A 22,692-nucleotide genomic window follows, 5' to 3' on the forward strand; every position below is an offset into this window, starting at 1 on the left:
GCTGCTCTGGAATTTGCAGCCACAAAGGTTGAAGTTGATGAAGTCTTGTTTACTGTGTTTTCATGTCTGCTGCTTCATTAATTGTCATTTGATTGCGCTCCAAGCCTTGTGTTCTGTGGTCTAAGTGCAAAGCTTGGGTGCTTTATTTACTTATGGGGTTTCTTTGCAGGGGGAGGTGACAGTCTGAGTGCTGGTGTGATGATCAGATGTCTGACCAAGAAGGAACAGGGGGTCTTTCCTTATGAAATCTCACAAATACCAACGTCTCAAGTTTGATGAAGGATGTTGCAAGTACTTTAAATCACTGTGATGAGCAAATGAAGTTAACGCTCTGTTACTTTTCTCCTGCCCTTCTGTTTTTGTTTTTTTTTTCTCTGGGAACTGACTGTCATTCAGTCAAATACTGACTAAGCCTTTTGAAATGAGGTGAGCTGTTGATGAGGGTGATTTTTCTGTGAGTACTGAGACCACCTTCAAGGCCGGGAATATTGAGTATGTCCACACTACTTTAAGTACTCAAATTGCTCATACCCAGAGCAGTTGAAGAAACTGGAAAGCGCATGATCTGTAGCCTGTACGAACCCCTGTGTTGCACACTGGTGAGCATTGCAACTTCATGTATCTGGAAAAGGAGACACGGTCTTTTCTTGACTACTGCCATCCAACTGTGAGCGAGCTTTCCTCCTGTAATCCAGACATAAAGTATTCTTTATCTTTTCTTTAACACTAACTGATGTCAATCAGTTGTGGGTTAGTTTTGGTTTTTTCTACTTGGCATTGACCATGATAGGAACAGAGGCTGATCAGGCTCATTTGTTTCATGAAAGCTGGAGGCTGAGGCACGAGCTTCTCCTGACACTGCCTAGCAGTTGGTGGCCATCCTGCGAGTAAGTGGTTGAAGCTAAACGGCATGATGTATATTAGGAAAAGCTTGCACAGACTGGTCTTCTGGTGGAGTAGTGGGGATGGCCATGAGTGCTTGTGTGCTCCAGGTAGGCAGCAGCAGAGTCCTGTGAGGAAAAGGGGTTGAGGGAAAGGGGCCAGGGTCTGGTAGCTGGGGTTGGGAAGGAGGAGGTGTTTGGGGCTGAATTTCAGTGGACGGAGAGGAGGGCTGGTAAGGTGCAGAATGAGGGACAGCCTTTGCAGGTGTGGCAACTGCTGAGGCTTTACATGATGCTGAACTGGATGCCTGAAGAGTGCATGTGAGGTGAGGAGGAGGAAAGGTCCAAGCTTGGATCTGGTTCCCGAAGGTATCAGTTTACGGGGCTGCAAATCAGCGGTTGAATCCACGAGAGGAGAGATTTCTGGCGTTATTCCCTCTTCAGTGTGTGAGCTGGCTGTCCTGAACGTGCTGGGCACTTTTGAGTCCCACTGTAAAGACCTTTTCATTTGGTGCATGGGGAGTTGAAGCCTTATGGGGTTTGTTGTTTCTTATTGTTCCAGAGCCAGAGATCTAACTTGAAGGCATTGAAGTACAGTTTGGTATTACTTCAGTCCGAAGTCTAAATCTGGCCCTTCATCTTTTATTTTGTCAGCGTGTGGGGGATCCGGCAAGAAACACTGATGCTGCTTTTAGAATTTGTGACTCTCTTGTGTGTGTGGTGGGGTCATGGGACTTGGTGCAGAGTGGATGAGAACGGCATGGCTGTGCCATCAGAAACATAACATCTGTTACCATACTCTAGAAGTTCTCACACTTGGTGAACCATTTTATTTTTTATTTTAAGATCTCCACTAAAGATATCTATAACTGTCCACAAATATAGTTGCATTAAATAATGGAAATTAGCTATGGGAAAAGATGCTTCTAGGTTATCTAGATGATTGCTTCTGAAATGTTCACTTGAACCTCCCTTCAGAATGTAGCATGAAGCAGTACTGCCATTGCTCAGTTTTAGGAAATGCACACGAGCACATCTGTTTAGGACAGGATGTACAAGTTGAATGAGGTGGGTTGACAGTTAATATCCGACGGGCCAACATGTGGCTGTGGCTAATGGCAAGACTTGTAGTGTTGCCTTTCCTCAAGAACGGGATTTATTTTTTTGGCTCCAGGTCCTCATAAATAACCTGGTTTTGCTGGTCTGTGGCTCACAGCCCCCTTTGCTAGCTCCTGGTAGTAGCTAGCACCAAAATACATTTGTTACTTCTGCCTGTACCCTATTCCAGGCTTCATGGATTCAGGAAGCATCCTGTCCGTTCGTGATACTTTTATCCCAATTTAGCTCTTCTACTGCAGGCTTCTGCCACATGCATTTGTGGTCTCTTTCTGCTATGCTCCTCTGCATTGCAATGCGACCTGCCGCAGGGAATGCCCACTCCTCCAGGAGGGATGCATCCTGCACCAGGCTGAAGTAATACATCTCCTTAACTTTTGTTCTGAAAAAGAGGAGCACGTACCTAAGTTGATGTGCAGTGACTGTCCTTACGTGCAGCTGTAGTACCCCTCGGTGCATATATATCCCTCAGTCTTTGATGTAGGGAGGAGAGACGTAGGGGTGGAATAGCTACTTGGGATTGCTTTGCTCTTGCCAACACACAGCGGTATGCACGTGTGCTGTGGAGTAGCTGATGCACAGTACTTGCTGCTCCACAGCAACATGTCTGTGTGGCTAGGTGCAGTCCTCAGTGCAGACAGGCCAAACAAACCGCTTTGTGCAGTCCTCCTCTTTATACTTGGGTCCCATTTGTTGTTGCCTTGCCCTCGGGCTGGTTTGAGAAACGCTGAGCTGGAGCATGTCGTCTTGGCAGTGCAGTCTACCAGGACTCTTGTCCAATCTTTGTTTAAACGTCAAGAGCTGCAGCCTCGGATTCTTCCCCTGGGGACATGGACCGGCAGTTCTGACTGTCAGGACGTTTCCTTAATGCTAAGCCTAAACTTTTTTTTCTTAAATTTATCCCATTACAGCTGATCTCTTACAGACTCATGCCTTTGTTTCACTAATGTTAGTATCTTGCCGGTATATGAAGAATATAGACAACCTTGTGTGTGCCTTAGGTTAGGTGTTTAAATTAAATCTTCCCTGTATGTTGGTCTTGGTAGCTTTTCCCTGTAAGGGCAGTTGTTTCAGCCCCTGACTTGCTTTTTTGCATGTATATGTTAATTATATGGTGTAACAAGTAATTTCAAGTAACGAATAAGAAGTTTTGAGTATTTTGCAGAATGGCTGGCGCTACACACGTGCTAAATAACTGCTGCGTTGGGTCACCATCCGAGTGCCTAGGGGCCCTGGACTTCAGAGCGTTTCATAAAATGGCTTGATGTTACTTGTTAGTTGCCTTATGAAACCTGTCCTTCTAGACATCCTGCTGCATTGTTTGTCTGAAAATGGGGTAAGCCGCTGTGGGAAATTGTTCTCACAGCAAATTTTAATTGGCTGCTAGGAATTACTAAGTCAGTGGCTATTATTAAGAATTGGCTTGTTGCTGCGTAAAGGTGTAATGAAATATTTTTGTGACGGTGGAAGGAAGTGAAGGTGCTAGAGAGTTGCAGGCTTTGCTAGGTGCTTTCTGTGTCTCTGACCTACCTTAAGGTGAGATGGACTATCTTTAGATTTTTACAATGAGATTGTGAATTTATACTGAACTACTTTTTTGGGTAAGCCAATGTGGAAGAGAGGTAAAAATCAAGCAGCTGATGAATACTCACTGTAGTTAGCACTGTTAGAAGCTTGTGAAGAAGCAGCGTTGGATCACAGTTTATTACAAGCAAAAATCCAAGCCTGTTTGTTATGAATACTTAATAAGGATTTTAGAAGACTTTTCTTGAAGCTTAGTGACTTTTTCTTTTCTACTTCTGGTCCCCATGGGATAAGTATTGCCTGGAAGTATCTCTTCAGTTAAATACGCTGGATACGGTTTTGGTATTTGGATACTTGTTTCTATTATGATTTTTCCAGAACTATAAGGGGAAGAGTACCATTATCTTCTGGCTTCATACTATAATTTATTTATAATCTCGAAAACTACTGGCTTTATTTCCTATGCTGTCTTGGTAGTATTAAAATCTTGATCTGCCTTTTGTAAAAGGTCTGTGTAATGTTATTGGTAGTCTATGGGGAACTGGCTACATGCATTTGATATCTGAAACAGTCTGTAAAAAAATAGGAAATAATAAAATGATTTTCTAATACCTTTCCCACAAAAGCAGTTGTTTTATCTGTGGGATTACTTATTGTGAAAGAGATGGGAAGCATCACAAGACCAGCTTTCTAATTCAGTCTTGAAAGTCATTTGTGAGGTGAGAATTGCACAGTAGATGATGCAAGTTATCAGACAACGCATGTTATGAGAAGCGAGCTAAGGAAATGTGGATTAGGTGAAATGCTCACAGGAATGTTTGCAGCTGCTTAGAAAACTGAGAGGATATTTACTTATTAGTTTTAAACAAGACAGGTGAATTTGGTGAGACTTAAGTGGTCTCTCCTATGTCCAGTATTAATTAATATTTGCCATTAATGCTGTGGGTGAAGGAATGAGGACTCTGCTCATTAAATACCTGGATGAAACTGGGTGGAGCTGTGTGTCTATTTGAGAAGATGCTTTGAACTTGGGGTCATTTTGACAGATTGGAGAAGGGCTCTGGAAGGAGGGGTTGGACGGGGCGGAGAGGCAGCTCTGCGGCAGGAGGGTTCAGCTGCACGCCTGCAGGCTGGGAGCCATGGGCCCAGCAGCAAGAACTGCTCACGGCCAGGACGTGAGGCAGCGGAGTCATGCTGTTGCAAAAGCAAATGCACTGGAGTTTGTACACAGAATTATTATCCGCAACTCACATGGCAGTAAAGGACACTTTTCTGTAACAAGATGAGAGTATTTTCAGTGTCGGGAACGGTTCAATTGGAAGACTTCGACCAGGTTTGGGCATCACAACCTCATAGTGGTTTTGTGTGCCAGCCTTAGAAAGGGTGGTGGAGAGTAGCAACTAGAAGGATCAGAAATGTAGAAAGCATGGCCTATGAGCAGAGCGTGAAAGAACTGGGTTTTATTTATTCTGGAGAAAAGACTAGGACGTATTAACAGAAGAGTTAAGTGTAGTGTTCAGACATGAAGTTAACTGTGTAAAGAAGAAAGGGATGAACTCTTCAGGGTCCAGTGCAGAGAGAGACCTGGTAAAGAGCTTGAGCTATGTCAAGGGAGATGGATGCTGTGTATGCTGTAAGTGCCAGGACAAGCTTTCTGGCAGTGAGGGTTGTGCAGGGTGGAAGGGGCTCACCTGGAGAGGCTGCAGAGCCTCTGTTATGCACAGTCTGAGCTCTTGGTCCTATCTTGGTGCCGTTTTCCAGGACCCTGGCAGATCTTTTTTTTCCTGCGATCGTCTTTTTTTTTTTTTTTTTTTTTTTTTTTTTTTTTTTTTTTTTTTTTTTTTTTTTTTTTTTGAAAATGGCAGTGCAGCGTGTGGGACAGTTAAGGAGAGAAGCACAAAGCACTGTTTTCAACCAGCACAATTCTTGTTTTGGAGGCTTGGCCGTTGGTAAGTACTACGGTAAATTACAGAGGGAATGATAATATAACAGTAGCGATAACTGCAAAAATAGGTCTTTGTTCCAAATGGCTTTCTGTTGTTAAAAGTTGTATTTTAAGAAATAAATCTTCCAGATGCTTTTTTCCCCTGGTGACGCTTAGTTTCCAGGCGGTATTTATGAAAAGCTACTGTGCATTTCTAAGTTTTGTTTTCTGTGTCTACATTTTCCTTTAGCTCCTATAAATTATTTTTTTTTTTCTTTTCTATTTCTCTCTGCCACGGTTTCTGTTGCTGCCCCATTGCTTTTTCAAATGCACCCAGGGAGTAGAAATGCAGAGTCTGTTGGCACAGTGTGTGCGGAGAGGAGGGCAAGTGTCTCTTGTGCTTTCATTGCCCCGCTCCTGAACTTACTGCTGACGGGGAAGTTGGGGGGTTGCACCCTTCCAGGCTGGGGAGCACTATTCTGTTTTTTTACCTACTGGCGAAGAGCCCCTTGCTCATTAATTTGAGGTGAATGAATTTAATGTTTCTGAATTGATATGTTAAGACTGGCTTTCAGAAAAAAGAGGGGAGTGGTATTTTGTGGGGTCAGCTGTATCTTTCATGCAATTCTGTACATTTGTACATGGTTGTGAAACAAGTTGGGACTGAAGATTATGACTGTATAGTGTAAGGGTTAGAGAAAGAAAAGATTTTTAGTTGAACCTTTTTGTATTTCAGAGTTCATCTTGGCATTTAACTGAGCAAACAAATGTGTTTTTAATGAAGAGTTCAAAAATATATTAGTTTTGTGGTTCAGCTGGGAGGCAAAAGCTGTGGTTTTGTTCACACTTAAAAGTTGTAGGCTGTGTTGCATTTTAATGATGCCATTTGAGCTGCCATGACCAGGGCTCTGGTTGTGTTTCTATGGAAAACTTACGTTAAAGGGGTTCAATCGGGACACTAAAGAATTATCCCGTAATGAAACATCTCATAAGATAAATTTGTTCAGAGTCATGTTTGAAAAATTGATCCAGGCATTTATTCATCTTTTTTACTTAGTCTCTTCCCTTGCCCTCCCTCCTCCAGTGCGTTTTGTGGGTGAGGCTCTTGGCATTTCTTAGCTGGCGGGTAGAGGCAGCGTTAGTACCGGGGTTTTGCGGCAGAGCAGCAGTGGGCTTTTAAAGGGAGTCCCCCCGTCACCCCCACTGGCTGTGTGTCAGCTCGGCACACCGTATTTCTGCTGTGCGCACGCTGGGTCCCTCTGGATGGAGGCTGCAGGCTCCCATCGATGCTCGTGCCCCGTGCGCTTCGTCTCCTGCTCACGGGCCCTGCGGATTGCTTCAGGCCACGTGTGTGGTGGCGGCGGCAGTGTGTATCTGCTTATCTCTGGTTAAAAACCCGACCCACGTAGCGTGAATCATGTTTCGGCAACCTTGGCTCTGGTAGTGCTTTGATCTACGGATCTTCTCGGGTTGCTGAAAATTAATTGCTTAATGTGGGGTATTAGCCAGAGACTGTCAAGGAGATGGGAAGAGGAAACTGGGACAATTAAAAAAAAAAAAACAAACATAACTAAAAAACCAAACAAAAAAAACCCACCCCCAAACCCAAACCAAAAAATGCAAAGAACGAACCTTAAATCAAAGAAAATTAACATAGTCAAAACTTTAAAATTTTGTAAGGTCAACATACAGGAGCTATAATATATTGTGTATTTCCTTCTCCTCCAACACCCCCCGCACCCCCCCCCCCCCCCCCCTGCGATTGTAAGGAAACGTTTTCCTTTGATGCCGCAGCCTAAGTTGAGCAACAATAGTTCTTAAGTAATAGGGTCTGTGCCACTCCTCAGTGGATGGGTGGTGGTATCCTTTTCTTGTACTGCAGATGGGTGGAGAAGCAAAAATGTTACAGCATGGTGCTGACACTTTGGCCAGAAACTGTCTTATTTCAGTTAGAAAGACATTGCCATCCCTCCCCTCTCCCTTTTTATTCTTTTTCTTCTGGCAGGGTATGCAGTTATCGGTTCCTTGGTTTTTACTTGAATTTCTGCTCTCTAATACTTTGTTCCCCGGCTCATAGCGGTCCTGTTTTTGTTAGCTTTTTACTCGAAGGCATGGGGTGGACTGCCTGCCAGGGCAGACCCTGGTCTAACTGCTGACATCTCCAAGGAGTGCTGCAACTAATCTGTTGGGTGTAACAACTTTAATGCTTTTGCCATGTCCATTACAATAGGACACAAAACATACATGTGCATGATTCTGCAGGAAGGGAATGCGAGCAGTTGGTGGAGAGAAAAATTCCTTCTATTCCCATACTTAATATTGCTTAAGGCTCAGGACTAGATTAAAAAGGACGAGTAAGCAGAATCCCTGCCAGGGAAGCTGAGCTATCCAGGATTGTCAAGGAGAGGTCTGAAGGAATGTCTCGAGGAATTAAGGCAGGAGCCACACTGAGCTTTCCCTCTACACTTATTTTTTATTTGCCCTCCTATGAATTTATAAGCATGCTCAGTTCATAGAAGACCCTCTAGAAGGAAGAAAGCATCAGTGTATTTGGAGAAATCATCCCCTTAAGTCAGCTGAATAAGCGTGCAGCTACTTGACCAATCTTTTTTTTTTTTTTTTTTTGTATTCCCAAAACAGGATAGAGAAAATACTAATTAAAGTTTCATTTTGTTGGTAGCACTAAAGTTTGTTCCCATTCATGTTAAGAGGATGGCAAAACTGACTTTGAGATTATTCTTAGGAATTTACTTTTAACTGTAGTACTTTGTGTATTTATATTGTAGTATGTGTACATACAGCTGATGCGTTTCATTTTTCCGTATATTAAGTGAGAATTACAGAATTTAAGGCTTTATGTTATGGATGTATCGTTTGCTTGGGAAAATTGCAATAAAAATATAATACACCCTTCACTTACTTGCCAAAACTAAATTGTAGCTCAAACATGAAATGCCTGATGTCACTCCTACTACCTAAATAGCACTCCTTTCGTTTTTTTAGGAGCTTGTGATGTCATCAGCTGAAGCGAAAACATCTACCTCATGACCTGGCATGTAAGTGAAGGAGGAACTGATATTTAAAAAAAATAAAAAAAAAGTGTGTTGGTGTTTACAATGTGTAAATTGAACCTATATACCTTCAACATTCAGATATCGCCTTTTAAATGAAAGCTTTGTCGATTTTAAAGGAATATAAAGTCTTTTAAAGGAGAGGAAGTCATAAAAGAAGCTGTTAACAATGAGGTTCCAGCCTGCAGAACTCCTTGTAATCATTTCATTTAAAATCTATCTTGATGTATCCCATAATACTTGGAAGGCTGGTAGGCATAGATGGAATAATTTTATCTTACTGCAATATTTACACATGCTGCTTCTACTCCTTTTTATTCTGTGCTTCTTTTCTGGATATAAATTTCAATAGTTATGATGAATACCTACTGTACATGGTGATACCCTTCCTAAAATTAAAAACTCTGGTTGTGCACAAGGTTTAGATTCTTTTACGTACTCAGATACTTCACAGTAAACTTCCTGCAGTTTTGTGACACTTCCATTTTTTTCCCTTAAGTAAGCAAAAATTTTTCAATCCTCTGCAGAGGCGTTTTCAGAGGGTTTTTTTGGTTGGGTTTTTTTTTTTTTTTTTTTTTTTTTTTGTCCGCCCGCTCTCTGCTTTTCTTTTATGTGGCTTAAAGGATTAAAGTGCAGTCATTGCTTTGAGGGGCTGATGTCAGCAGTGAGCTGGGTATTCCTAATTAGTGCCAACACCTGTACCTCATTATGAAGCCTCGTTCAAGCTGTCCAGTGAACCGAGGTAGCTGGTCTCTGTTGCATGTCTCTAATGTGATTATAAAGCCCTCTCCTGATGCAAGTTTTATTACTTATTCAACTTTTGGACTGATGTGGAAAGTGAAGCTAAGCTGAGCCATTTGGCTGGCTACCAAAGATCGTAAGGAGTGGCAAAGAGAAGGGATGCAGTCATCTCAATTTCAAGACTTCTAGTTCAAAGCTTGCTTCTGCTTGGACTGTTTAGATTAAAAAAAAGGGGGGGTTAAGGGTTTTTTTTCTACTTTTCAGTGTCAGATACTCTGAATTTAGAGACCAGATCTACAGACTCCAGCTGAGCTCTGAACATCTGAGTGTAGTTGCTATTGTGCATAATCCATTGATTTTTCTGCAAACAGAGCTTTGGCCTTGACTACTCTTGCACCATTGCTTTGTCTTCGAGGGGTCAGGGCTTAGCAATTCTTTCCTACACAAAACCAGCATCGGTCTCTCCTCCCACCTGATTCTGTACTGTTAGCAGGGCTACAATGCAATGTGCTTTGCCGCTGCAGTTAGAAGACACAGCCTCAGACAGATTTGACTGAAAATTAATGGCTCAGATGAGATGGATCACTATCATGTTTGGGCTTTACAGGCAGAAGTTTAAGCATGCTTACTTTTTTCTAAGTAGTTTAAGTAGGTTTTTAAGAGTTACAGAACATGCTTACAGAATTCAAGCATGCAGTAACACAATGCTGGCTGCAAGTTTTGGGTTATTTCCCTGTGGGGGAGGAGGGAGACAGAATAACTTCAGATGTGTATCTTGGAAAGGTTTGAGATAATAAACCTGTAAGAATTCACATGAGAACACCATGCTAGTTATCCAGATTTGGAAAAATGGAAGGAAATGGAAGTATAGTGGATTCTTAAACTTCAGACATGGAATTGAAAGTCTAGTTATTAAAGGGATTGAATCTCTGCAGAGTAGAAGAGAACCCAAAAGAAAATCCTGAATGGGTAGTGCCCTAAGGTGCATGTAAGCTATATTTGCACAGCATGTTTATTTAATTTCTCTTAAAAAAAAAAAAAAAAAAAAAAAGCAACAACTCTAACACACGGGGAATGATCTAATCTTTTACTTAATCATTTTGACCAAAATAGCTCTCTACAGTGAACAGCGATTAACAAACTCTTCAGGGCAACAGTATGTCAACTGTCAGAATCTCTGGTGGTTGTGCTCATCGTTATGAGACAAGATTCTGATTAACATACTCATTTCAGTATTTACCATGGCCCTATAGACCACCTATCTGATCTGTAGTCCACAGATATTGGGTTGGGAACTGATATATTAATAAAATAAAATAAAATTCATCGCACAGAGGTGAATTGTTATGAGTAAGTGTCCTGGTTTCGGCTGGGATAGAATCTCATCTGGTTTCAGATGAGCTCCCTTACTGAATTAGGCCAATTACTGTCTCTGATAATGGTCAACAGTGGACACCTAGGGAAAGAAAACATTATAAAGCTTGTATAGACTGTGTTTCTTGTAAAATTTTGACTTTGGGATTTCCAGCAGATTGACATGACATATTGTGTTTAATAGCCCTTGTCCTCCATTTGCCTAATTCTCTTCAATCTGTTTACTTTTCAACCTCTGCAACATCCCCTAGCATTGAGTTTCTCTAAGTAATTTTGTACAAAATGACTTTTTTTTTTTTTCCTCTTAATGACTTTCCTTTGAAGTTTGTTCCATAACTTTGTGTGTCCCTTTTCTCCTGAGCAATGAGAAGCAGTGAGTAGTCTCTTCATCCTGTTTGCTTCTTTTTACCACTTATGGCAGATCTCTCCTATTCTTTATCCTCCTTTCTCAGCTGGGTAGTCTCAGTCTGTTTAATCTCTTACCCTGAAGCCATGGCATGCTTCCCTTACAGCTGTAGTTGGAGGTTCACATTCTGCAAATGCTTTTCTCCGGTGGTGCCGGCGGGGGAGCTAGAAGATACTCCCTTGCTCTTAGCCCAGATGAGTGATCTACTAGTGTTGCTCATCCATAAAGCTTTCTCCATGTGGCTCAGCGGGTGTAGCAAATGAAACCAGACAGGCTTGCATCAGTGCTCACTGCTGCTGCTCTTGGGCCTTGCCAGAAGGATGCCTCTCTTGTATCAGCGCACAGCTCTCCACACTGTTCTCCTCTTACAATAGTTTCTGCTACAGCTGATCTGGGAATGCCCAAGGACCCCATTTTTAAAGGCATTCAATTAATGCGTTGTGTTTTCATCTCCTTAAGACCTTTCAGAAGCGTCCCGCAGATGCTGTGGCGCGGCTGTGCGTGTATTAACTGGGAGCCGTAGCTGGTGTTGGGGTAGGCAGCAGCGCTCAGCCTCCCTGGCAGGGACACCGGAGGGAGCGGATGGACCGTGCCTGAGCCGCTCCTGGGGTCACAGCTTCGGTGTGAATAACCGGTCGCTTTTGCTGTTCCAGAGCTGGGGAGGTGGATGGTGGAAGTGGAGTCTCAGGTGGCTTCGTTCTGCCGTGGCCGAGCGCAGGTTCAGTTGTGCCCTGTGAGTCGCAGAGCACCTGATAAGCTGTACAGCTGCAGCCTGCCCCGTGCCCTGCAGCTGCGCAGGGTAAGAGCCTGCAGAGAGGGAGACTTCTTTACAGGTTTATAAAAACCTCACTGACCAACTGGAGTTGCATGTACAAAACATACCGACTGTGCAGGTTTTGCGTTGTGTCATGGAGTCTTAAGAGTGACTCTGCTGTAAAGGTGTTTTTGTTTGTTTTGTTCTATTTTATAGTTGCATTTTTTGTGGTAACCTCTCCTTTTCTCTCCCTGTTTCTCAGCAGAGATTTTATTACTGCTCTTGACATCATGGGATTCGGGTGCAGCAGCTGCAGCATATTGTGGGCTCTTACTTATGAATAAAGATGTGGTGAAACACCTCCCTGCTTCCATGGCTTGTAGGCATTTCCATTCTTCCCAGTACAGGAGTGGAGAGTGGACGAAGGGACCTGCTTTGGAGTCAGATTCATTATCTCACACACCTGCAGCTTTGGAAGGTTAGCTGTGATAGTTCCTTATCCTCATAGGATGGAAAGGATAGTATTTTCCTGTGCTTTCTGACTCCACCTCTTGAAGTACCAGTGTTGTTTGTGATCCACCCTGTGGGTCGGCGCCTTTTTTCCTGTGCCAAAAAAAGCTACCTCCATCCACTTACTCGGCTTTAGCACAGCTCAAGTAGGGCATGCTTTCCACTAGGAACAGTAGAAGGGTGGTGTTCTAGTCTTACTCATTTTAATCTCATTTAGTCAACGGGGCGGAAGAGGAAGGAGGAATTTAGAGTGTTAATGGTCAGTCCTGAGCAGTGTGTCCCCTCATTCAAAAAATATAAAAGTACTTTGGCTTCAACTTTGCTGTGTGATGAGAAATTGAACCTTATGTGGTCTTTAGGATGCATCTCTTGACTGCTTTCTCAAACAAGATGTGGCATTTTAGAAACCTTGGACAAGTACAATCATCCTTTGGTTCCCGTTTGCAGGGTAGCGTCAGCCCCAGTGGGCAAGTTTGCTGTTTATTATGCCATTGCTGCACCTTGCGTTATGACAGAAAAAACCAGTAGGGTTTTTTTTTGCCTCTGCTCTGTACATAAAAATGGACAAACATCAGTTGGTCACAGTATCTCTTTCACGATGTCTTCTCCCACCTCAGTTTGGTGATTTATAGAAACCTGGAATGGTATTTATTTTTATTTTTATAAATCCATTTTACATCTATCTGACTAAAAGACCCCTCAACGTCTTTGGTGTGTTGTATATTACAGATTGTAGCACATAACATTAAATTAATTGACTGGCCATTAAAATTAATTTAAAATCATTAGTTATGAGGACAAATTTTGTTGCTTTTTGAAAAGTTTTTTAAACTAAAAAGAAGTGCTTTAACAGATCTTCTAGTAAATTTTTGCTCATGTTTTGATGTTTTGATATAGAGAACTAAAATAATAGTACAACCACATATAAATGTGTCATGTGAGATGCTAGAAAATACAGTAGGATGTCAGTATTCAACCAATGATTTGGAATATTCCAAATATTATTTTGAGTCCTGGCTCTAACAATACATTCCCTTTAATTGTTCCTGTCCGATGATCACCTCGGTGCCCTTTTTTTACTTGAGGTAAACTTTAGCATGCAGATGGTTTATTTTCAACTTGTAAATGAAAACCTTTTCTTGTCAGATGAGAAAAGAAATTATTGACTTATGTTTCCTATAGGAAAATATTTGTGTTCTTGCTTTCTCTTAACCTTTGAGTAGAACGTAAAGACACAACTTGATGTTTTCTGCATTTTGCAATCCTTCAGGTTTTGTTAGTGATGCAAAACTTTGCAGCAAAGTGGTTAGCCTCTTCAAAGCATTATAAGCAAGAAATAAATGAGTCAAAACAGATAAAATATTTAATGCAGGCTGCTGTTGTTGATTATTTTATTATTTGAGATTTAGGAAAAACAAAACAAGAACAGTGAAACCTACTTTAATTTATTTATTAGCAAGTACCAAAAAATTAACTGATTATTTTAAGAAAGTATCTTGCAGGATATGAGAACTCTTGCCTATGCTGTTAATAGAAAAGTTGTTTTTCTTGATCCCAAATAGTGCATACATTTCTAGATCCTTCCTTCTTTGATAATATTTCCTGCCTGTATTCCTAGCTGTGATACTAGTTCCTTACCTGTGTTTTGTCATGAAAGCATGCGTTAGTGCAGCTGGAGAGCAGAGAAACAGGTACGAGTGGGCAACTGCTGCCAGCATCAGGTGGGTAGGGCTAAGTGGCAGCTTCACTTGAACTAGTGTAATACTGGTTATTGCCTAATTTTCAGTTAAGTGGTGATGCTTCTCTGTTTGGTGGGTTTTTTTTATTCTCTGTCCCGCCGTCCCCACACCCCACCCCACTGCGGTGCAATTTCATTGCTGTACAACAGCAGGACAGTACTTAGTGACTTAGTGCATCACAGGGATTTTTCTTCTGTTTGCCTCTGCGTGTGCATCAGCAGGAAGGGCAGCGAGTAGCAGGATCGCGGGATATACGCTTGGGAGACCTGGATGCAGCTGCCTGCTTTGCCGGAGGCTCCCTGCGTGATGTATGGCTGCTCTGCGCCACAGCTCTGAAATGTCAGGGCTTTCAGTGCTTGCTTAACATGAGCTTATCGTGAGGGTAGATACAGTAAAGGCTGCAAAACACTTAGAGCCAAGGTAACGTGAATCATACCGGTTCCTAAAATAGAAAGCCCGGCTAAACGCTCTCTGAGGTTTTTCTGCTCAGTCATATTGGCGAAGCGTGTGCGTGCTGCTCCTGTTTCTCGCTGGCGCTTGGCACGCCCGTGACTGCAGTCTCCTTGCAGATACAGTGCACGTGGCCGTCTTCGGGTGTCGAATCCCCTGGGGGAGCTCCTGGGCAGCCAGCTCCTTGTTTACCCAGCTTAGCACTGGGTGCGATGACCTGAGACTCGTCCATTTTTAGTAGGAGTACGTCCGCATCAGTCTTTCATCCAAGCGGACATTGTCCTTAGGTTCGTCTTTGTTGAGTAAGTACACATGGGCTTGTGGGGTTTTCTTTTTTCTTTTGCCCCTTGGTTATTAGATGCCTCAGTGTTAATGTCAGGTACGAGCTGGCTTCTGAGGGAGCCCTGTAAAACAGACAACAGACTATCAGTAACTGCGTCTTACCTGCCGAGGGCTCTTCAGAGTGGAAGAACTCCCCGCGCACACATAGCCGGGGTAGGTGCTTTTCCGTGACGCTTGGGGCACGTGTGTGGTTAGAGGGCTGTATGCGAGCTAGCCCCTGCCTCCTGGGGATTTCCTTCAGGAATCAGTTAGCTGCTGCGGAGTTTCCAACAGCCTGACAAGAGGTGGTTTGAGGAAGCGAGAGCTGTGATGGCTTCCCTCGGGCGACGTGGCGCTCCTCCCTGCCCCGTGGGCCTGCCTGCCCTGCCAGCCACCTCGACCTCCAGCATTGACCTGCAGCGTGGCGGCCAAGATGGTGGTGCTCCACGGGCCGCCCGCGTGTTTAAACGCCGCTGTGACTTTCCTGCTGGGAACTCGTTCCTCGTTTCGTCGCGCTGGGGGCTTTGTCGCTCCCCCGGGGGAGGGCGGCCCGGCTGGCGCGGGCAGAAGGGGAGCGCCGGCGGGGTGTCGTGCCCCCTCAGCCGTGCGCAGGCAGCGATCCCGAGCGAGAGCACCGTACCCCGCTGAGGGCGGCAGTTCCCTCTCCCGAGGGCCGTGCCTCTGGTTCAGCGTTGCCCTGACCGGGAGCGATGCCGGGAGGTGGGCAAGGAGCGTTCACCGGGCCGCAGCCGGACAGGCCCGCCTCAGGCGCGCGAGCGTGGCGATGCCAGGCAGTGCCGGGCTGGTTGCGCTGTTCAGGAGGCGCTTTTTTCCTTCTTTTTTGTTTTAAAAGCAGGCTTTCGCTCAAACTCAATATGGTATTTTGAAGGAAATAATTTTTTGTGTGCGTCTGAACCTCTACTGCTGTTTTAGGAAAACACTCGTTCTGTTAGTAAACAGCTGGTGTAAAAGTGTTGTGTTCAGGAGCGGAAAGTAATTATGAGGACTAAAACAGGCAGGGGCAGAACCACATACGCATTGGTGTATTTGCTGGAATCAATGACGGTCTGGTGGTGTTTATTTTTTTAAATTGATTCTGCCTAGATCGGTATCGTCTTCAGGATGCCACTGCTAAAGCTGCAGTGTTTAATGGGCAGGAATATTTCCTGTCAGCCTGGCCCACCTGTCTGCTCTCTGTACAGGCCAGCACGTGCAGCTTGCTTCAAAGACGAAAATAAGGCTGCTCGGTCACTGCCGGGTGTCGAGGAAGCACAGGGAAAAGAGCGCAATTTAATTTCTTTCCAGCCACTCGGAGAGTTTCTGTTGAGGTAATGGTGGCACTGCTGTGTTACTGGTGACCTGCTCTTCTGAGAAGGATTTCTGATTTTTAACAAGCTGCTTGGCGTGAGGTGATTTAGCTGAAGGCCTCTGGTGGAAATCTTCCCGCTCTGCCCTCGCGGTGGGTCGACGCACCGATGCAGCACCAGAAATTAAAAGCTGCATTTCTGTTTTCAAGGTAGGAAAGGCGGTTGTACTTGGGGTGTGCTGTATTTTATTGAATTGTCAAAGCATGTTATAAATGTGAAGTAGCATCACTTACCCTCTTTTTATGCTCACAGTGCAAAATGATGGGCATTAAGTGCTTTGCACTAGACCGAGTGATGAATCATCGTTGTAGAAGGGCACATGAAATGATGTCAGGGTTCCCTTTTGGCCCATAATCCACAAATGAATGCGGGGGGCGGGGGATTATGTTTGGGGTATCTTCATCCTAGTTTTATGGTCTATCAGCTGATTTCAGTCCAGAATTTAACTATTTCAGGGGATAAGTCATGCTGGAAGATGATGTTTTGGACTTTCTGGTCATTGTCGTGCCCCCCCCATTTTGAAACCCATGGTATCTTTGTGGCAGCTGCCAAATTTGCCTTATATAGGTGAGGTAACATATACGTCTAGTTGCTATTGCACTTCATACAGGCCCATGTTATTAGCCAGATTTCGGTAACATGCAGTTCCTTGCCTACTAAAATTATTTATTTACCTAATGACAAAGGAATTGGCTGTTGCTGGTAGTGCCACTTCTAAAACTTGGCGCATTCCTCCTTTGCTGAATTACAGGTTATTATGTTAACCAAGACTTTAGTATGAAATAGTAGCAAGGAAAGTTTTATTTTGTGGTAGGCCCAGTACAGCCTTCAGAGAATAATTCAAGATTTTATTTTGGGGGGGGAGGGGAGGGTAGGATAGATGTGGTCACTCTGTTATGGGGTTCTTAAGCAGTGTAGGGGTATATTATTAATTTTTTAAATTTTTCTGGTTAGAGTGAAATAAAGAAGCAATGTTACTTTTTTTGCTGAACTTCCTTTTCTGTGAATTGTTTAACCTTTCAAACCTTTTCAGTGCAGCAAATATTGCTAACCCAAGTTTCATGTGGGTGTTTTTTCCAGTTTATATAGCCTTTTTGTGAGATTGGATAGGATATTAAAAATAATAATAAAAAACCCAAACACAAGTGATCTCTCTTCCTCTAGTTATTTGAAAGGTTGTATTAACTCTACTCATATTTCGTAATTTCCCTGGCAGTTCACTGTGAAATTTGACCTATTTAAATGGTTTTACTGTACTACATTTCCTGGAGACCTTTCAAGATAATTTGCTTCCTAATCTAAATTTAACAGTTACATAAACCACATTTTGGAGACTTGGAAATTTCTACCTACTGCCTCTGCTTTTTTTTTTTTTTTTTTTTTTTTTGTAGACAAGCCATATTGTAAAAACGTAAGTACAGAATTTTAATCTAAGATTTGCATGTAGCTTGTCATTTGGTTTTCATACATAGCTGCTGTTTTTCTTTTTAATAAGATAAAGAAAGTAGGTTATTTTTTGTCCCACTTGAAAGTTTCCTTAGTGCTGTGGCCAATTCCATTTTTGTCAGTCTATTTTAAAATGTGAAGAAATAAAATTTCACAGGTCTAGGATATGTTTGTGTTACAGTTCCTTGAATTTCTTGGTTGCCTTTTCCTTCTGTATAGGTCTTAACAGGTACTAAGGAGCGTGTGGATATGTTTAACCTTTCTCTGCAACAAACTGAAGCCAGGAAGGAAGGACTGCTACTCCTTGGAGATACTGTTTTGTTCAGAAATCTTGGCTGGATTTAAGGATTCATTTTGTACGCTTGTCACTGATGTCTTGCCTAATATGCTGTGCGAATTCAGACTCTGAGATACCTTATCCTTCTTTCTGCTAACTCTGTTAGTGATGAACTATGCTGAGGAATGTGTCAGAACAAGAGGATAAACTTAATAGTTTATTTGTTAAATTTATTTGTTTACTCTGACACAAACTGAAAAGGGAAAAATGTTTATTGCTGTTTTATCTGCAGGTATTTGAAATGGGTTTTTGCTTTGAATAAGGCTCTGAAATTTTGTTAACCGTCTGCTGTTTACATATGCTGCTTGACTGATTTTTTTGAGTAATGCACGGTAACTAGCTTTTCAGAAATGGGAAGTGCCGTAAGTCAGTGCCACATTGATTTTTTTTTCCTCGGGGAGAGGAGAGAATGGTGGTAGAGGCAAATGGCTGTTTCTTGTTCTCTTCAGCAGTGCAGATATTTGTGAATAAGCAAAAAGGAGCAAACATAATTTAGATATCATTAATTACAAAACATGTCCCCTAGATTTTTGGAAATACCAGTGTTATCCTTTCAGTCAGATTCTTGCACATGCTGGCTGATATGTTGATTACTCATAGCTGGGGAATCCATGTTTAATTTCAGCCAGGTGACTGCAGGGTGGCATTTTCCTGTCTTTCATTGAAAGCGCAGTGATGTGCTGGATCCAGCATTGGTTTTGGCTCCAGGGCAAAATTCCCAATATGGGCAGCAGCGATCGGGAAGCTGGGGAAATGCTGTCAGCCTGACGTTGCTGCCAGGGGTTGAGGAGAGTGCATTTCCTGGGGTTATTTTTGGTTGAACACCAGAAGGGTTCAGGGCATCTTGACCTGCTTTCGGGTGTTTAGGTGATGGCAGGGAGTGAGGCCGATTTCTCTTTTTTTTAAGTTGTGTTTTTTGTCTTAAGCTGTTGTGAGCAGATAGGGATATGCACGCAGCCATGGCCTGACAAGTCAGAAGTGTGACAGGTGTGCAATATGCTTGAAGTTTAGGAACTGCTCTGGTAATTGACACTAAAAATGATGCCAGAAAATGTTCCATTGCAATAATTGCCTGGAGAGTTGAGTATGTTTTTGCTTCTGACATGGTGATTTCTTGATGTCACTCCTGTATTTTAATTTTCATTTAAAAGATCCCTGACGGTGAGCATCTTTGGAATTTAGATATGTTGTCATACAACTGATTGATCAGCTGTTAGTCCTTCTGTGGATTGGGGGGGGGGGGGGGGCAAAACCTGCTTCAGATCAAGGGATGTTATGTTCTTATTTTTAATGATCATTTTTAAGGTAATCTGTGCTTGACCATAAGGCTTGAGCAGATTTTGAATCCACAGCCAAAGCACCCCTACTTACCTTTTAAGGGAGTGAGAATCGTTACTCAGTGACTGGGAAATCAGGGTTTTCTTGGGGCTTTTTGGGGGGGCGGAGCCACTTTCTTCTTTCACTCTGCAACAACACTTCACTGTAAGTTGCTTTACACTCCTTGTTTTTCTTAGCTTGTACATTGGGACTGCTAGAAAGTTTAAACTTTTCTAAACTGTTAAAACTAAGTTATCAAAATTCAAACAAAGTTCAACGTGCACATTTGCAAAGCGCCTGGATGAAGATAAAGGGAGTGGAAGGAGGCTGATGGTTTTAGCTGCTCACTGTATGGCGTTTCCATCATGCTCCTAATGACGGCTCATCTTTTCTTACCTCTTTTTTTCTTTCTAAGTAGCATCTATTTGAGACTGTTTTCTAAATTTCTTTTTGAACAAGTCTGTGGAAAAAAGTATTTCTTATCTATTATAAAAAATTACTGAATTTTTCATTTTGTGTGTAAAAATAATACTATTTACTTGATTCTCTTTTGGTCTTGCCACGTGCCATTCATTATACTGATACTCTGAGGTAGGAGAAGGGCACTGGCAATCTCATGAATTTATTTCTCACCTTCTCAGTAGGTCTTGATGCACACCTTGAAAAAAATTAATTGTGCTCCTTTATTCTAGGCTTCGTTGTCCCCGTAGTTTTCAGAGGTGAAGTTAGAAAAGGGGCAAAACTAGGTTATATAAGAGATTGTACCCATTTCTGTGGCGTTTTTGGTTCTGCTTATTTCGTTTGTGTTTTTGATGTGCACGGATTGCCCATTCTTTCTACATTTAGCCCTTTTAGGGATATATGTGTGTGTATATATTTTATTTTAACTTCTTCACAGTGCTTTGCAAGTGATAAAACATAAATGTGATGGAAGAAGCAGGAATTGAGGCACAGGGTTGCTTGCAGCCTTGCTCTGGATTGTGTCACTTGGCTAGCAGTTATTGTCTGAAGCTGAGGGACAAACTGGAGGGTGCCAGACTGCTTTGGGGGGAATTAGACTGAAGCTGGGAAAGGTTGACATTGGTTTCCATGTTGTGGGGTCTGACTTTGCATCTCCTGTCTTTCTGAACTGAACAGCCACTGATTCTTCCACATTCTGCAAAGGCAGGTGAAGGAGTGAGATGGGAGTTTTACCAGGAAACGAGTGTTACTTTGGGATCCCTCTGTAATGGCTAGGGAGCGGAAATGTCATTAGTGAGCCTTTCTGATGAGCCGTCCTGCTTTGGGGTGGAAGTGAACTGTAAGTTTTGTGGCAGTCCTAGTGTATGCAAGGGTACAGTAAAGGAGTCCCGTATTAAAAACAAAAGTGAAGCCCCCTGCAGAGGTGGTCCTGTTGAATGGTGCTGAGGCTGTTACTTCTGCATCATGTGGGGGCATACAGTGAACTTGTAGCATGTTGGTCACTTCAGTAATGTGTCTTAGCGCAGCACACCTGTGATTTGTTGTAGCTTTATGGGCTCTTATTCACTGTTGTGGTTAATATTGCTGCAAAAAAATCAGGCAGGAATCCAGTGTTGTTACTATTCAGGGCTTTTACCCTGAGTGACTGCTTTTTCTGTTTGTCTACTATGATGGAGGTGTAAATCTCTTGCCTGAGCTGCTACAAATTCACTTCTTAAATACAACTATTTAAATTTTTTTTTTTTTTTTTTTTTTTTTTTTTTTTTTTTTTTTTTTTAGTTTCAGTTTGTTGGGGTTTTTTTCTCCTATGCAGTTGTTGGCAGGGGTGTGCTTTCCGTGTGGAAGTTCTTGTTACACTTGCTGTTTCTGTGTAAGCTGTCTTTTGAAGTAGCCATCTCCTCTCTGCTTTCCCAGTTGCCCAAGCAGAAGTCTAGGCTTCCTGGGTGTTCCCTCCTGCAGTTGTCTGTCTCAACCTAGTGTTTGACCCTACATTAATTGAATGTTCACGTTGTGCACTGCAGATAGCTGTCTTTAGTACGGAGTGAAAAGGTTTTTATTGCTGCATGTTTATATAGACTATAAGAGATGAGAATTGCCTGCCATAAGCTTTCAGCACCTTTTAACAACTGCTCAAAAATTCATCTGAACATAAAAAAAGCAAGCAGCAGGCACTTGCATTTTTTGCTAAGAAATGGAAGCGAGGAATACTGGTCAGCACACCTAGATGCGTCTTTTCATCGTCTCCCAAGTTCTTGTAACGTGCCTGATGGTCTGTAAGCCAGGCCTGTTTGGAATTGAAGACTGCCAGGCAGAGAAGGTGTTGCCACAGGCAGAACCTGCTGCTTTTTAGGGAGGGTTGTATGCTCCGGGGTGCTGGGTTTGGCTGCTGGAGTACAGGCTCTCAAAATAGGTAGTACTGTTTTATTTGCTCTTCATTAAAGTCAATGCCTTTAAACTTCATGAGTTGGCAAGGTGAAAGTAGTCTTCTAGTCCTCCCCCCACTACCCAGCAGTTAATTTCAAGCCTGGTGCCCCCAAAACATGCACAAAGACAAGCCCTTTGGCCCCAGTGTCTTCTACCTGTCAAACAGCTTTTGCCTAAGAGATTCGTAGAAGTTTCTTCATCTAAGTGGTGCCTGCACAAGCCACCTTATATTGCTAGCTGGAAGTGAAGTCCTGCAGTGTTTTGGGTATTTTGTTTTTGATTTTGCTTTTCTGTTGGACATTGGTCTTTGTATACTGTGTGGCTGCCTTGCCTCCTCAAGTTTGCTTGAGCTGTGAGAAGGTGAATTAATGTGAAATTAATTGTTATGTAATGGGAGTTTATAGCTTGCTTAAGTGATACAAATGACACCTTTTGATGTCCCATCCTGTTGACCACTGTGTCCATCTGTCCTCCCCCCAGGTTAAATATCTGACTCAGAAGTTCTTTGTCTACCTGCTTGAAAACTGCAGGCATCGCTTCCTTTTTCAACTTGCAGGAGTGTGGTCAATGTCTTTTTATAACAGATAAGTCAAAAGGATAGTTTTAAACTTTGAGTGATCATTGCATTTAGATTCAGTAAACTCACTCTCTTAAATATAAAGGCTGCTGAAAATTTCCACTAAATTAAACACTTGTGCTGCAAACAATTCAATTGCAATCTCTTCAAAGCCTTTGGGCAGGCTTCTCTTATCTGGAAATCTTGTTTATCCTATGGTCTTTGGATAAGCTCAAGACCTCTTGTACAGTAACTAATGTGGAGGGTTTATCAAATGGTCTATTCAGCTGTGTTGCTTTTTTTTAACAGCATGTGGTTTTGTTTAAGAAATGAAGCTGCTTACATTTCAGGTGTGGCCAGGCTGGCACTTCTAATACTGCAGGCATTTCAGGTTCAGCTGTCTGTAACCTACTTGTGCCTATCTTCTGCTTAAAAAAAAAAAAAAAAAAGAGTTGTCATCTATTTTTGCAGAA

At 42.6% G+C, this 22,692-nt stretch overlaps 1 protein-coding gene across 4 annotated transcripts in view; it reads left to right on the plus strand.

Moving 5' to 3' along the window:
* Window positions 1-22,692, plus strand: part of JADE3 (jade family PHD finger 3) — a 67,359-nt gene that overhangs the window by 10,119 nt on the left and 34,548 nt on the right. For 2 of the 4 annotated variants that reach the window (XM_029999060.2, XM_029999062.1), the window contains exon 2: window positions 8,449-8,501. The exons of 1 other annotated variant lie outside the window; for it this stretch is intronic. Coding sequence is in view for 1 of the 3 variants with exons in the window: in XM_029999059.2 (XP_029854919.1) it covers window positions 12,128-12,269 (142 nt within the window). In the remaining 2 variants the exon portion in view is untranslated. Of the gene's footprint in view, window positions 1-8,448; window positions 8,502-12,056; window positions 12,270-22,692 lie in introns of those variants that run through there. One more of the 4 variants, XM_029999059.2, reaches the window with a different exon arrangement.

Source organism: Aquila chrysaetos, chromosome 23 (genome assembly GCF_900496995.4).
Source record: "Aquila chrysaetos chrysaetos chromosome 23, bAquChr1.4, whole genome shotgun sequence".
Lineage (NCBI taxonomy): Eukaryota > Metazoa > Chordata > Aves > Accipitriformes > Accipitridae > Aquila > Aquila chrysaetos.